General features: G+C 39.8%; 1 protein-coding gene across 27 annotated transcripts in view; it reads right to left on the minus strand.

The window, feature by feature from the left end:
- ncam1a (neural cell adhesion molecule 1a) overlaps nt 1-15,492 on the minus strand; it is a 265,840-nt gene that overhangs the window by 40,384 nt on the left and 209,964 nt on the right. For 10 of the 27 annotated variants that reach the window (XM_032533160.1, XM_032533153.1, XM_032533152.1 and 7 more), the window contains 5 exons: nt 10,452-10,636; nt 9,482-9,578; nt 7,780-7,947; nt 3,595-3,720; nt 340-354 (listed from right to left, as the gene is read on the minus strand). In XM_032533160.1, the coding sequence (XP_032389051.1) occupies nt 340-354; nt 3,595-3,720; nt 7,780-7,947; nt 9,482-9,578; nt 10,452-10,636 (591 nt within the window). Of the gene's footprint in view, nt 1-121; nt 158-339; nt 355-3,077; nt 3,081-3,594; nt 3,721-7,779; nt 7,948-9,481; nt 9,579-10,451; nt 10,637-15,492 lie in introns of all 27 variants that reach the window. The other 17 variants (XM_032533164.1, XM_032533157.1, XM_032533156.1 and 14 more) reach the window with 3 other exon arrangements.

Consider the following 15,492-nt stretch of genomic DNA (forward strand, 5'->3'; position numbering starts at 1 on the left):
GCTACGGGCAAGCAATACTACAGAAGCAAGGGCAGCACTAAGGACTAGGGTACAAATAACTCACTAGCTATAAGCTTGACTTTAAGACTGTCATATGAATCTATCACATGGCTAAACAAACCTGAAACCGCATTAGAGTAACGGAATGGACTGTCGTCTGGAAAATGAATACAACAGGTAATGCAATGAGTCCGTGGGGAAAAGACAATTCAGTATTTTAAGGGGTTTTGGGTGAGGATCTATGTGAAACCTTTCATTCTTTAAAATGAATTGAAGCAAATGGATGCAGTGGAGATATACAAAGGGAAAATAAAGAAGACAGAGAGAAATGAAACTTACTTGTGAAAGAATACTCTGAGAAGTCCAGTGGAATACAGAACAGATGGGAAACCATGATGAGAACGAAATACAACAAAAAGAAGAAACACAATGAAATGAGATATGTGAACAATGAAAGTGGGCAACACTTTCCTGCCACATCATTATCCCACTGGCACTTTGATTATGCTGGTGCTGTATAGCCCCTACAAATTAGAATGTTCTCTTTCTAATGAGTTTATGCTCAGATGTGATGTCGGTTGTGAGGTCCAGTGTTTTTTTTATAAGAACATTGGGTTTCTGGATGAAAATATCATTGTTACTCAGATGTATTATAACACATTAAATGTCAACGTGCACACTGATTCCTCCATTTTCTGATTTCCGTTTTTGTTTTGTTTCTCTAAATGATAAATTCAGTTAACTTTGAGCTCAACCTCCAGTTTGTACTGTACATTTTATAAAATAAGTTCTAGATAGATGTGTGTAATCTCAAGAAATCCATCAGACACTGTTTCTGCTGAAACATCTTGAAGTAGGACAAAGCCTCTCTCTTTAGGGATCTGGGCAAAATACGGAGGATGCTGAGGATGGCTTTTTTTACAGAAGCAGTGAGGTGAAGCACAGATGGAAGCGTGACGAGAGGTTGGTACAATCTACAACAACAATGTATTCATGACCCTGATTTGAGATGCTGACTGAGAAATAGGTCTGTTGCCTTCTAATTGTAGCCTGGGTAAACAAGCTCTGCAGTATAGGATAAGTCTGGTTTATTAGGATTTGGGTCTTCTTTTAGTAGTGTCATCAGTAATAATTGCATTTTACAGTGAGAAAAGTGGGAACACAGTCTGATAGGGCAAGAAAGACAGTCAAGTGAGTCAGAAAACATAAACAAACTAAAATTTTTACCAAGGCTCTCCATTGCAAACATCCATCATATAGTTTAGAGACTTCCAACTTTCTGGTTCAGTTTTGACCCACTGTGCTTACCGTAGTAGAGCATGGACAGAGTTCCACAATGAGGGATTATTACCAACCATCCTGGTGTGCTCACTTATGGGTTTAATCTTCAAATAAAGTGGTTTGATACTTGATTACAGATAACATTTAGGATGACAGTGTTCAACAAAAACACTTCTCATTTCACAAAAGCTATCAGACTAAGCTGAAGAATTGGCCACCTGGGCAGTGCCATGGTTAAAATGAAGCTGGTGGTCTACGTACCTTGGGGTCTTATAAGCGAGTGAAGGGACAATGGAGCGGGTGATTGGTCGGAGAATCGCCGCAGCGGGGGCGGTATTACACTCACTTTATTGCACTGTCATGACAAAAAGAGCTGAGCCAGAAGGCAAAGCTCTTGATCTACAGGTCAATTTTTGTTCCTACCCTCACCTACGGTGAAGGCTGGGTCATGACCAAAAGATCCAAGATCCAGGGTAAAAGCGGCCAAAATGGGTTTCCTAAGGAGGGAGGCTGGCGTCTCTCTTAGAGATAGGGTGAGAAATGTGAGGTGGTTTGGGCATCTGGTAAGGATGCCTCCTGGGCACCTTCCTAGGGAGGTGTTGCAGGCACGTCCAGCTGGGAGGAGGCCTCGGGGAAGACCCAGGACTAGGTGGAGAGATTATATCTCCAACCTGGCCTGGGAACATCTCGGGATCCCCCATTTGGAGCTGGTTAATGTGGATCAGGAAAGGGAAGTTTGGGGTCCCCTGCTGGGGCTGCTACCCCTCGCGACCCGACACCAGATAAACGGACAAAGTTGAATGGATAGATAATGTGGTTTGGATAATCTGGCTAAACCGTTGGCTTGATTACAACCTCTCTGACCATCTGACTGCTCATCATTCCTGACTTTGTTCAATGTTGTCATGTCCCAGATCTCAGAAATTACTTTGTTGAGTGTAATCTTCAAACTCAAAGTTATTCGCCTCATCACTTGATATGGTAAAATTCTACGGAAGATGATTAACCTCAGAACTCAATAAATTTAATAAAATAATAAAGTGGCCCTAATGCTTTTCAGTACATTCTCATATTGTCAAGACTGTTCAAATATTTGTCATTCTGCCTTCTTGATGACTTATTTCAGTCCATGATGGATTGAATTAGCGTGTCTGCCTTACCATAAAGAGTGATTGCTCACAGCTGTTCAATAACTAATACCATATTTCTTCAATCAAACATATTACATAACAAGAACTACTTGAGCTTCCATTATCACACTTTGCTCTCAGGAAGTGAGACTCTTTTTCAATGTTCCAATGACATGTTGCAATTATTTTGCATTATATTAAACACTTACTGGATAATGTAAATCAGATCTTAGAGATGACTGTTCTCTTCTGTATAGGAGAGACACTCTCAGTTTAGTATAAGAGCAGCTATTGGACCTAATTTATACTTCAGTGAGAAAGCATTATCTGACATGTTGTTACAGATAAATAAACACAAAAGGTACACATTTATGTCAAGCAGACACATTCTGATTGTGATGACAGGTGTTGCGCACCTGCTCTATGCTGTAAGCTTGCAGATGATGCCATATGTCTAACACAGCTGTGATTTGACGCCAGATTATTCACCAAGAAACACTTAAATGGTGAGAACACGGAGGGTGACGTCAAGCTTCCCTCATCTGCCTGACATTTACGGGTATTCTCCTTGTATCTCCCTTGGCGAATTGTTTTCCATTCTTCCAAACACAGTGAGATCGAAAATTCCCTCCACCTCCAACATTTCCCTCACGAAATATTAACAACCTTCTGCAGGGCTTGACCTCTGGCTTCTATAATAACAATGCATACTGTCACTGAACTATAAATACACAGTTGACACTTCTTTCCACTGAGGTATAAATCAGCCCTAGACATGGCCAAGTACTTTCCAGAAAGCTTTAACTAAATCAACTGCATTTAAAAAGGAAGAGATCTAGGAAATTAAAGGCGGCACAATTTGCCTTGTACACTGCAAACATTTAAAGGGGAAAAGGCACACAACACTGTTCAAAGATAAAGGATACACAGTATACTTTGCATATTTACCACTATTAACCAAGTTGGATTATGAAGTGGCAGTGGCATTGTGAAGGATCGCTCTTTCTGGCCTGGCTGGAATAAAGGACTGCTTTGGGACTCTTGGCGTGGGAATAGAGGACAGTAGGGGTGTGAGCGTCTGGGCTCAGCTAGACATCAGCAGGTGGTTTAGGGTCAAAGCATAGGGGGGGTCAGAGGAGTGCTCACTGAAAGCAGGGACACAAGCAGCCAGGGCAGTACTTACGGACTGGCTCGGTCTTGAAAGTTCTGGCCGGGCTGCTCTCGCCTTCGCCTTTGCCGTTGATGGCGGACATCTTGACCTCGTAGGTGGTCTCTGGCTTCAGGCCAACAATGGTTATCGTGGTCATTTCTGTTGGAGATCATGTGCCGTTATTCCATGCAGATATACAGGGAACCAAGAATAAAACAAGGAGTGTGGGCAGCAATATATATTCTTTATGTCCTAATGTGTGTAAGAAGCAAAAACCCATTTTCTGTTCCAGTCACCATGCAGTCTGCCTGGAGGGCTGCTCGGGTGTGTAGAACATCTATTGCTTTTTTTGTCTTTATATTCTTTGACTATTGCTGATTGATTTACTGCTGAATATGGTCAGTCATGTGACTACCTGTTCACAAAAAAATATGTGACTCTTTACCTACTGACCATATGATTACTGGCCAATTGGCTACAAGATACAGTTCAATTGCAAACAAAATGCCAAAACACTTTGCCTTGTTTTAATGATTTATTCAATTTATTCAAGAAATATCATGAAGGCTTTTAAAACTTAACCCTCCTGAGAGCTTCAATGTCCTTGAACCCTTGTATATTTTCTTTTCCATTTATCCTGTGAGTTATGAAATTGCTCTCCATTCTTATTTTCTATAATTACCCTAGACACCAGGCAGACTAGGAACAATTTTGTAAAAGCTAATGGTGGATTCAAGTATAAAGAACAATTGTGAAATTGTTATGGTTTTTGCTTTTTTGGCTCAGTGTGCACTTGTGTTGTTGTTTTCTTATTACAATGATAACATTTTGCAAAATGAAAACAAAAGTTGACTGACATCTCACTGTGGAACACAAATAATATTAATTTCATAGCCTCGGTGCAAAACAGCAGAGAAAATTCTTAATGTGCTTCACGTTAATATCTCAATGTGAAGGATTTTGAGAATAAACACGCACAAGTAGAATATTTATCAACTCGGTGCCCTCCGTAGCAGACGCTCTTGGATATATTTCTTTATATCTTGTGTTTCCTCATAAACAGAATAGAGAATGGAAGACAAAGGAAGAATCTCATTGTACAGGGAAACTTGTTTTTTACTGTGCATACCCTTTGACTTTGTTGGGGATAATATGAATACAGCTAAAAAGCACAAGGACAAATTCATTCATGACTGGGCTTTTAGCTCCACCGGCATCAGTGTAATGGCAGAAACCATTCAGGTTTAGATGAGATTTAGCAATAATTACCACATGCCGGTTTCCTTGGCTTCTCTTATCATCATGACAAAAGCAACACATTTGACTTTTGATTCGGTTGTGGTGTGTGTTCATCATTGTGTTGCCACAATGCATTCCTACTGCAGCATTATCATAGAGAAATGAATCTTTTAGCTATTAATATTAGCCTGAATGATTATGGACCAAGGTTACAGCAATAATGTGGAACTTGTTTCACATTTAATGTAACAATAAACCCCAACTGCGCCCTGGCCTATTTGAGAGTTTCAGCTATCCGTCTATTAAACGTGTTGTTCCTAACCAAACAAAATGGCGTTAAATGGACCAATTTTAATAATTTGGACAAAAACAGTTGTCTGTGACAGACAAAAGTCTAGACAAAGATTGATTTTTTCCCCCCTCTGTGCCATTTAACTCGTCCAAAAACTATTAAACTATTAATTTGACTATCAATAACCTGCACTGTGATGTATTGCCTCATTACCATGACCAGGCTCACTGTAATTTAATTTCAGTAAATCCCTTGCACACCTTTCTGCTGTCTAAAATAACTCCTAATGAATGCAACATTTATTTTAGGAAATAGTTTTTCCACTTAATACGTGAAGACTACAAATGCATAATGCGTAGTGCTTTTGTAGTCTCTCATTGGCTGACCTTCCTCCCAGCGCTGTGGAGGAGGGTCTGGCAAGTCCAATCATTATTCAGGGATGGAAGAAAAACATGCTCTCATTGATTGGCATTTCTTTGAAACCAATCACAAATTGTCATGGGCGGTTCTAGGCGCACTACCAAGCCACGGCGCCTCTGCAAAAGAGCCTCGGGAAGGAACTAGTTTTGTGGAACATATGTAAGTTTAAAGGTTGTTTTAGTCGTGCGACAGTAAACTCCGATTGGACAGATAGTCTAGCTAGCTGTCTGGATTTACCCTGCAGAGATCTGAAGAGCACTCAACCATAGTCCTCATAAATCAAACTTCCATCACAAAAGGAAGCCTAAGGTAACGGATATCCGGCCGAAATGAGCACGGGAGCAATCCCAGAAGTGTAACATTGTGTATATAGACTAATACATGTGTGACTGATTTTTAAGATTTTCATTTTCTGTAGGTATGAAAGGGCTTGGGGCTGAGTGCCACAGACTAGGTAGTGAAGACAAAGTATTAAGAGATGGACTAACACATTGTAGGTTTTGGTATTTTTAATGGGACTTGATGACAACAAAATTTCTTTTGCCATTGTGGTATAGCAAATATTGGTGTTTTTAGTCTATTTCTATCATAACATGTTTACTTCAGACCATTTATGATATGCAATTAACACATATGATATGAATTATTAGACAGGTTTACAGGATACAGTATAGAGCACAGCAGGTGTAGTTTATATTTGAGTTGAAGCTTTGTGTATGTGCACACTGCAGATGTAGATATATCTACATGGTCCCACGGTGATGGGCGTGGTACCTATATCTGGCAGTACTGCTTTCAAACATGTGATGGCAGCCCTGGTTCATAATATTGAAATAGTAGTATAGTGAGAGACACTTTAAACTAAATATCCTTTTAATTGACACATTTCAGTCACTTGACAATTCTTAATCAGTAACACATTACTTAAGTCTTCCCTGGCATTCTGTAGCTTAAAAACTAGGCCTTTAGTATTCCTGATTTAATGCTACCAATATACTGTATATTATAAACATTAAAAGAGACATGGTCCATTCAGTGCATGTCTGATTTATAAATTTCTCAGATGCGGTGTATCTAATGTGGTTGAATGAACTATGTTTGGTAACATTTACAGTTGGTGTGTGGGTGCATGTGTTTTGTGAACTGTATACACTTGCATGACATTGGCTCCTGGGCCTTGAGATGACAGCGGAACCTGTCAGCCACGGACTGATGCGTCCAATGTGGCAGACAAGACAAGGAACATCCAGATTTGTAAGAGCCACAAATGTGGATATTATCTGGGGGCCTGTCAGTGTCTGAGCTGACTGTCATTTGGGCTACACTGTGTTGCCCCTCCCCTTCTAACATCAGCTCATGTCATGTTTGGATTAACGGTTGTTGCTAGCTGAAATGTTTTCTATGTTCACGCTCTAAAGAAATAAACCCTAAAATAAATGTGTAAAGAACCATGTTGATGGGGAAAATGTACTCATAAAAGCTAAGTCATGGTTTTGGTTAGCTGAATTTGTTTTCTTTTACTGTATTTCCATTTGGGATATAGGTTTTCACACTACATTTCCCATTGGGTTTTGGGTAATGAAAACAGACAGTGTAGCTATAATGCAGCCATGTTGCTACCGTTTCATCTAATCCCTTTTTCTTTTTTTTGTCTCCTTGCACTCTAACAATTACAATATATTGTTTACGTACAACGTTAAAATCACAATGATTATCTTATGATTAAGAGGCAACATCGGAAGTTTTAATTAACACTTTTTTTTTTACAGGATTTCTAAACTGATTTATGGATGTTATTTATTAACACGCATTGGATGCTGAGGAGAACCTTCTTACAGATGACATTTGAAGCAAGATGAGTCATTTGGGTGCTAAGGATTAAAATAGCTCAAGTGGGTACTAAGGTGTAGTTGATGCAGGTGACACATTTTAAAAGACCACAAAAAAAAACATTAACCCTGAAGAGATAATTTAATAACATCCCTTGAATCCCACTTTGCTCAATTATATAATTTTATTTTTCAAGATTTTTTAGGGGTAATGTGTGTAAGTGGTGGTGACTCAGGGACTTAAAGACCAATTCAACACTGAGTCACACTGAGCTGAAATCACCGCAGGTATTTGTGAATATGTGAAGCAAAAAAAGAAGCCCAACATGGGATATCTCAGACTATTTTTTTTAACATCTGTTAAGATTGCACAGACAGCCAAAGGGAGGATCAAATCAGCCACCCAATAACCTTTGGTCAGGAGAGATGGTGACTCACCGTCATTAGCATTGTGCTCACTGCCAGTCCAATCCTGGCCTGGCAAACGCCATTCCACTTTGTACTTAAGAATGGGCACCCCACCCATGGAGTCGGGCTCCTCAAACGCTACCACTGCTGTGCTGGAGAATGGTTCCACTTGTTGAATGTCTGGCGATGATGGCACCTCTGCAACAGAGCGCAGACGAAAGAAAATCTTTTTAAAAACTAGCACGGGTGTCTTTTCATAAACTAGCACTAAAAGCAAAGACTTTCATACAATGTAGTGATTCACGAAATGCTTGTAACTCCCAGGATACCCTGTATGCAATGTTCATAAGAAACAACTTGGCATTGAAAAAATGGCAATCCAAGTTTTAAATGCATTTTGATAAATTAGTTATTGAGAGGTAATTTTCTAAATATGTATAAGGTCGCTGCATAAGAGCCATTGAAATAAAGCCGTTGAGAATTTTTAAGAGTGAAAGTAGTTCATTGTCCCTACAATCTAGGGTTGGAGGACTTTATATGTGTGCTTTACCAAAATGTCTATGTACATTGGCAGGCAGAGAATTCCATTTAAATGCATTAGAGGAGCTGAAGTGGTTGGCTCAGATTGATACCGGCCACTGCAACACATGCTGATAATGTTCTGCTCTAAATCAACCCCTTTGACAATTGGCCTCTGGTGCCTGAAAGCCTCTGGTCACCAAATAACTGAAGATCTGTTGGATATGCCTGAGTTAGCCTGCAGGGACAGCTTTACCTCCAGCCTGAGTTGCACTTTGATTCATGAAGATGGGTGTCACAGAGATGGAGCACCCTATGTGCTTTAGTAGTCTTCTGTAGACCCGCTACTGTAATGCCTTCTTTTTTTTTTAAAATCTTTTAGTGAAAATTATTATGTCAGGTAGGTGTTATTTCCATCCATTGATTCACTCATTTTGGGTCTACAGTCTCTTTAAAATTGGGCTACTGTTCATAAAAAGATGTATACAGTATGTTCAAGCTTTTTTGAGTTTCCTCTCGGGCCTCTATAGAGCAAAAACTTCAGGTGGATTACCAAGACGTTTACTTTTCCCATTCATGCTCCCCCAGAGGTTTAAAGCTTTTGATTTAATTGACGCCATAAACTTTGGAAGGGGACACCACCAACTTTAAAACATTTTTTAGCACCTCTTACCTGTGTGTTGTGCATTTAATGGCTCATTCTCATTGTTTGATGTAATGAATGACTTTGGTCTGAAACCACAGCTCAGTGCTGCTAATTAAAAAGCAAAAGTGGAAGTGTTTCCTCTGTTCTAAAAGGGAAAGGAATCAACTAATCATCAATCCATATAATGTATGTATGTCTGTCTGCAAACTTCTCAGAGCTACTCACCACCATCATGCAAACAAAAACACAGAAGAAAATGATCCTCCTTTTGTAAGGATAAGCCTACTGAATCTTTCTCATTGACATAATGTGGAAAATAAAGTGTGAAAATGTATTTGAGTTGTTTTGGTACCCTTTAGTTATACTAATGAGTTATGCAGGAAATGAAAAAGCAGAGAGAAAACACCTCAAAGGGCCTACAGTATATTACACAGTGGCAGCAGAGGTTGTTAGCACAATTAATGTGACTACTCTGTATTTAGACAAGGTCCTAAGTGACCTACCTCCTTTAATGGATCCAAAACAATTTGCATACCAAATGCACGGCTTAATTTCCGGTGAACAAACCTGCTTGGATCAGAAGAAATTCCTTAGAGTCAGTGCCCATCACATTGGTTGCTGTGCAGTTGTAGCTCCCAAAGTCATTCTGAGATTCAGGTTTAATCTGAGAAACCAAAAAACACAAAAACTCTGGTGTCAAGTGGCAAGGCACTGCAGGTGAACAAGGAAAAACGTACTTCTTTGAACAGCGTACACCCTCAAAGAACTTGAACATGTGCCTTATAGCAGGGGTCTTCCACCTTTTTTAAGCCAAGGACCCCTTAACTGAGAGAGATGGTGCAGGGACCCCCTACTACAAAATATATACATACATATTAAATTAAGGTGCTTATTAAACTGGGCCCACAATTACTTGTAGGGCGGCCTAAAACCTTTGTACATACCTGTTGCACCTAGAATTCTAAGCTATTAAAATAGCCTAATAATAATGTATGTATATAATTAATGGGCAGCATACATGTGGCACAGTGAATCATTAGGAATTGGATCTGTGGATGGCTACTTTACCTATAGGTTAGTAAGCCTATCATCAGTGGGGATTTATATTTGCTAATAATATGTTGGATTCACGTAAAGACTTTAAAATTAACAATAACTTGGACACGCCCCACTGCATTGATTCTGACAATCCCCTGGCGGTCCCGGAGCCCCTGTTGAAGATCCCTGCCTTATAGGATGTAATCATTACTTATTGGTTTTGTGCCATTTAGCAGTTTAGTCCTGGCTGATCTAGAGTAATCCAGTTGGAAGGTGATTGTTAAGCAGATGCACAGACATCTATTGTTGGAACTAATCATCACACACTGGTTCATTAATATAGCATCTAGCACTCAGTACTCAATAACTATTGTGATCCTTGATTCAGAGTTGCCCCAGAACTACTGGTTGAACTATTCCTGTGAAAAATGACATGCCCTGCCCATTTTTATTAACTTTCAAAACCACTTGTGTTCCCTCTCAGTAAGGTGTAACAGACCTCCAGGTAGCTGACAGTTTGTGTGTTGTAGATCTTCATGTTGGTGGTGTTGGCAGAGGGCAGCTGGAGGCCGTCCCTAAACCACACCACTGAGGCTCCGGGGTGAGCCTCCACCTCACAGCTGATGTTGGCCGCGTTTCCCTCCCACGTGTACACAGTCACTTGACCCTGGATCTTTGGAGCATCTGCAGCAACACACAAGGGAGGGAAGATGGGAAACATTACAACAGGCATGATTGGAACGGTTTACTGACCATCTAAAGTGTTTGATTATTCAATCTGGTTCATCTGGCCAGAAGAGAATAAACTATCCAGAGGGAAATAGCAGAAAATGAAAGGGTTAATCCTTTTTAAACAATGATAAACACTGCATGTGGGTCATTTTTCGAGGTGGGCTTATGCAATGGGTCTGAATAGTCAAAACATTTACATATTTTCTCCCTTTTCAACTGGGTTAAATTGTCATAAGGTCAAGGAAATACTTAGATTTAGAGAACCAACGGCCCCAAGAGAATTTAAATGAACTTAGACTATGCAGCATTTAGAGGCAATGTCGACTGGAACGGCTTCTTTTAAATATGAATCTAAAGAAAGTCAAAACAATGTACAGTAAATCCATGCATTACTACACATCAGTACTGTATCTGGTGTACCAGAGAAGTGCACATAGCCTGATATAATAAATAAAAACAAAAAATTAGTGCTCAATAAAAAAGAATAAAGTAAGAAAAAGTAAAAAAAAATGTTCCACGAATACTAAGACAGCACCATCAAGATTTGGATAATTATCTCAGCTTTTCTTTCATGAGACCATGGATGTTAACTTTTTTTTTCTTTTGTTTTTTGGGGATTTTGTCTAAAGCTTTAACTCCCTGAAAATCTCAAAGAGAAAAACACATCCTTTATCCCTTTGTAGCTGACTACAAGACTTTCTGAATCTTAGAGTTCCTGTTCTGCTCACACTAAAGTATAAGAGATTTTGTCATGGGGACATGGGGGTGCATAACATGTTGGATTTGGCTATTATGAAATAAGTAATTGAAAACCTTCCTAGTGTCTGTAACCTGCTGCAACAGATCGTTTGTTACACAGAACTATCTGAGAAGCTGCCATTGGAAACTATACGACAAAAAGCATGCAGTTTCAAAAAATACGTGGCAGGTGATTGGATCTGTCTATCATGTCTGCCATTGTTGTTTTTAGCAAACAGTCGCGGCCGTCACTTAAACACCTAAACAACGCCCATAGGTGCCAGTACAGTAGCTTCTCCCCAAATGCTGATTGGTTCATTGTGCTGCAGTGCTGAAACAAGGGCATGTCTTAAAGCCTAGTAGTATGTGTCCACAGGGGCGTTTTGGACGGGTGGGATTACCCTCATTCGTAGCATTGGATGCTTAAAGGGGTTGCGACTAGCAGTTATTCATTTCTCATCAATGATCACTGACAAGCATAGAAAACAGGCTACACCTTTAGATTACTGCAATGGCTGCACCTGATCAGACAAACGCTTTCACTCATTGTCAAAACAGACCAACATGGTGGCCTTTTTGAAAACTTTCTATTATATTACAAAAATGTTTCTGAAAACATGTTAGGTGAGAAATATGGTACGCAGTTAGTGAATCTGTCTTCAACTGTCAGATTAAAAGGTTTTCGGGTGCTTTGAGAGCCTGTGATTCGAGCTGGACGTCCCAGATTGCTTAAAGTAGCCAGGACCTCGACTTTATGCAACTTGACTCCCTGTCCCTCATGAATTGCTGCATCATTACCAGAATGCATTGCCCTGCTGCATTTCACAGACAATGAATGGGAAGTGTGGAAATGACGCTGCCTGTGAACACGTACCTTGACAATACGGATTTTCGTGTGATATGTGATTGCACAATTCTTGCATGATCTTAAATATCACAAGACTCCAGCTGCCATGCAAGGTGTGTCTGGGGCAGGGAACGAAGAGGTCATGTAGTCTTAAACTAAAGGACCTGTGCTGCCGGGCATGAGCACCAACTGTTCCAACTTGAGAATTTTTGCTTCCGATTTCGAAAGAGTATATAGGACAAGCAAATAATGACAAAAGCCAACTAGTCTACACTAGGCTTGGTTTGTGCATGCATTTTACCAACATGAAGGAAATGTACTTATACAATCTTAATTTTATCTCATATGTATATGGCCCAGTACTAACTCTTGAATTCCTTCCAGTGAGTGAGAACATGAAAAGTGGAAATGTTAATTCATTCTACATCTTTTTTACCCAAGCATATGTGTTATCGTCAAACCAGTCAAATCTCTGTATGGAAAATCCACAGGACTAATAGGAATCAGTCAGCTGGGAAAGGCCACATGGAGCTTTCCATCGCAGGAGCAAGGAATTATAGGATGGCAAAGTAGCCTTTCTTCCCCGAAGCTCCTCATCTCAGCATTTCCAGCCGATCTTATCATGACTATCAGTGAGATACTTCATTTAGAAATCTCAGCAATCAAAAAAGACATTTAAAACACACTCCCGAGGGCTGCTGGAGCAATCTCGGCAATGCTAACAGAACACGCAATCTTAATGGCAAACAAATGATAAGTGTATTAAATTGGTATAATGGCGGCTATATTCATCTTAATTCTATCAATGATTCAAGGCAAGGTCTTTCATGTTATCTATTTAAGTTCAAGAGACACCCTATGGTGGTTTAAATGGACATCAAATTGCTATTTTCTGCCAATTTTACGACAAAGTCAGTTTTATTACAAGATGCTACAGCTCAGCAATTACAAAAAACTTAGCTGTCTCACAGGGCTGAGTGCCATTATTACACAGTAAGTCTAATAGGCGTACAGTCATATAGGAGAGAGCCTTGAGTCAAGCTGGTTCTTTTTGGATTTCATGAAAATTGGATTCTTTCCCTCACTGCAACTGCTCTATATTTTGTACCTGCTGAGATACATGTAACACTGCTGCTATTCATACTATAGTGTAAGCCCCATTTAACAGCCCACTTTGATATGCTCATTGAATTGAATTGATAGCATATGGTCTAAACTCATTTTTGGCATCTGATTTGTAGGAGGCTATAACAGGAGATTGGAGATGGCTTTCCTGCATTGTTTCATTGTATTATTTCATGCTCACATCACTGAGCAGTGCTTCCGAAAGTGGCGAAGTATGCTTTGCTTTCTGAGTGCTGTGAAATGCTATGGCCCCTGACACTGCCGGGGCTTTACTTCTGACCCTGGATCCTTGAAAACTCTGCAGTGTGCTGCAGATGGAATTGCTGGATGAGGCTGAGTCAATAAATGCTCCATCTCCTGCAGCTCTGATTAGACTCTTGCTCTTTCTATCAATGCTGCTTTGAGCCTTGTTGACTCACTACAGTGCCTGTGACCTGCCAGGTGAGATTATTGATTGTTAGGACTCATAATAGGAATGTACAGTATCTGCTACTGGTGCTCATGTGACATGTGATTGCATTCAGGTTTTGCTTTACACATTAAAACAATTCATAATTTACAGTCAAGTGATTGCATAAATGCTGATTCTACCATGTCAAGGATAAGATATAGAGGAAATAGTCTTTTGGTAAGGTCTTTTTGGGATGAAAATGGTCAAATTTCACAAACAATGGTTCTCTGCACGTTGAGTCTTAAAATATAGGAAATATAAAAGCAATTAACACTGTTGATATGTGGAGACCCGGAGAATATCATGTGAACTCAGCAGAAAAACTATTGGACATTCATGTTAAACAAACCACAGCTGCTGACAAAAAAAGGGAGCTCACACAGAGAAGTTATTAACACTATCAGTCCTCCAGCAGCAACCATAGACACACTCAGCCCAGCTAATGGGATCATGCTGTGCAGCAGATAGGAAGTGCCTCGATAACGTCTTCATTGTGTGAGTGGGCGAGTGGTGATAGAGGGGACAGAGAGTGAGAGCTGTGCTCAAGACAAAGCACCTTTTTTTTTTTTTTCTCTCCGATAATTGCTTGGTAACAATTAGCTACTTGCTGATTACTCTAGCTAACCGCGAGCACTCACACAACTCTATCAATGCTGCGTTGCGATCATATCTCTGAGCAAATTGCTGACACATTGAGAGCAGGGCATATTGATAAAATTAAGCCTCCACTGGTTTTATTTATCTCCAGTATGTCTCTTTCATCAAGGTAACATTCAATAGATTTGAAAATGAGATTAAGTATGATTTGGCTTCCATTGTGCGCAACCAATCTTTCCAAGAATATGTTTTGAGTATGCCAAGTAACATATGGGAAAAGGCATTCAAAACACTGGGGCACAAGTACATTTCTGATTCTGTAATTCTGCTTGAGAGAAAAGTATGTCGTTGGTTTTTTACTGAGGATAATGTAGACTTGTTTTGCCCCTGTATTCTGGGACATTAGAGTTTAAGTAAAACAGAAACTGTGACGTAAAATAGCTGACTTACCGATTTATTTTGAGTGCGTTCACATCCACAATAAAATTACCTAGGTAAAAGTTGTAGCTCTTGTTATACAAAGCCCCAAAAGGTAAAAATCATGCTGTTTATCCTAAATGGATATGACCACCTTAAGAAATGTAACTTCGTAATCATGGTTACATTTAAAATGTAGCGCTGGAGTACAGAGGCCAAACAAAGTTAGGGTTGGAAAATATCATTTTGGTTTTCTTGTGAGCTTCAAAGAATATTCTTGCCATTTTTTCCTGATGTTCCTATCTGTCACCTCCTGAATCCTGACGCTCTCTAACATATATTCAAAGACAAAATGGTTGCACAAGCATTTTTGTCCTGAATTAAAATGCTCAAAGTCCATAACAATTAGACAGTTGCACCAATATAGGACAGATAAATGTTAAGCCTCAAAAGCCACTGCACCTTGAGGCTATGTCAGAACTGAGACCTTTGTTTCCATGGTAACAAATCGCAGTGGTAACAGCAAATTCTGCTTTCTTGCCCACCATTTATCCCCAGGAACAGAGGCCACTGCCCATACACTGTATCTTCAGAAACCTTTCTTTGGTCTCAACAATCACTTCCCCTGGTCCT

The sequence above is a fragment of the Etheostoma spectabile genome, chromosome 13 (genome assembly GCF_008692095.1).
Source record: "Etheostoma spectabile isolate EspeVRDwgs_2016 chromosome 13, UIUC_Espe_1.0, whole genome shotgun sequence".
NCBI lineage: Eukaryota > Metazoa > Chordata > Actinopteri > Perciformes > Percidae > Etheostoma > Etheostoma spectabile.